Below are 1,473 nucleotides of genomic sequence, written 5' to 3'. Positions count from 1 at the left end.
TATCTGTTATTGACCAGAGTCAGTGAACGCACCACCACTATCTGTTACTGACAAGAGTCCATGAACGCACCACCACTAAGGACAGAAGGACAGTTTGGTCTCAAAGAAACTGAATTAGTAAATTCTTACAGAAACCCACCCAGAGGTTTTTGTTTCTTGTTTAAAAGTTAAAGACCATAAAAACATTATTTATTAGAAATAAAACAGGAAAGTCTCTCCTGGTGTCCAGAAGTTAAACTCTTTGTTCTCAGGTATTGATTCTGTCTTCTTCGTCTCTGTGCTCAGTGCCCTTCAAGCTGCAGGAGGGTGAGGTCCGCATCATCTCCATGTCTCAGTGTCAGTCCTACTTCGACATGAAGACCATCACTCCCAGAATGCTTTGCGCCGGATACGAAGCAGGAACAGTGGACTCCTGCATGGTACTGTCTCTGTCTCAGGACAGTAAACCTGTCTCACTGCTGCAGCGTCTCCTGCTGGTCCTGACCTGCACGATTTATTTGTTGTTTTGACCTGTTGCAAAGAAAAAAAACTTTATTATTATTATTAATAACACTTTTATTTTTATTTATTATTATATAAAAACTTTATTTTTTAATATTCCTGATGTGTGTGTTCTTTATGTCCTTGGTGTGTGTGTTCAGGGCGACAGCGGCGGTCCGTTGGTGTGTGAGGAGCAGGACAGCGGTCGGTGGACTCTGTTCGGTCTGACGTCGTGGGGCAGTGTCTGTTTCAGTAAAGTTCTCGGACCCGGAGTTTACAGCAACGTGACCCACTTCACCCCCTGGATCCAACAGCAGATCTACATGCACACCTACCTGACCGACTGACTCCGCCCCTTCACACATTGAACACTTCCTGCTATAAGCACCCAGTCATTCCAGGAGGAAGTGATGTCACTGTCAGTATTAACTCACTTCACCTCCTCTTCCTGTGCCTAAATCTGTACTGAGAGCCTCCAGCTCTATGCTGAGGGATAAAACTACAAACTCTGACAGGAAGTTGATGTATGAGCTGAGGGATAAAACTACAAACACTGACAGGAAGTTGATGTATGAGCTGAGGGATAAAACTACAAAACACTGACAGGAAGTTGATGTATGAGCTGAGGGATAAAACTACAAACTCTGACAGGAAGTTTATGTATGAGCTGAGGGATAAAACTACAAACACTGACAGGAAGTTGATGTATGAGCTGAGGGATAAAACTACAAACTCTGACAGGAAGTTGATGTATGAGCTGAGGGATAAAACTACAAAACACTGACAGGAAGTTGATGTATGAGCTGAGGGATAAAACTACAAACTCTGACAGGAAGTTGATGTATGAGCTGAGGGATAAAACTACAAAACACTGACAGGAAGTTTATGTATGAGCTGAGGGATAAAACTACAAACACTGACAGGAAGTTGATGTATGAGCTGAGGGATTAAACTACAAACACTAACAGGAAGTTGATTTATGAGCTGAGGGAT

General features: G+C 42.8%; 1 protein-coding gene across 1 annotated transcript in view; it reads left to right on the top strand.

Moving 5' to 3' along the window:
- corin (corin, serine peptidase) overlaps positions 1-1,473 on the top strand; it is a 20,632-nt gene extending 19,159 nt beyond the window's left edge. Inside the window, exons 23-24 of the mRNA XM_037684077.1 lie at positions 286-419; positions 642-1,473. Coding sequence (XP_037540005.1) covers positions 286-419; positions 642-827 — 320 coding nt within the window. The 3' untranslated portion in view covers positions 828-1,473. The remainder of the gene's footprint in view (positions 1-285; positions 420-641) is intronic.

This window comes from Nematolebias whitei, chromosome 1 (genome assembly GCF_014905685.2).
Source record: "Nematolebias whitei isolate Nwh7 chromosome 1, NemWhi1, whole genome shotgun sequence".
Lineage (NCBI taxonomy): Eukaryota > Metazoa > Chordata > Actinopteri > Cyprinodontiformes > Rivulidae > Nematolebias > Nematolebias whitei.
The sequence above is the reverse complement of the archived record's forward strand: the minus strand, read 5'-3'. Positions and strand labels throughout refer to the sequence as shown.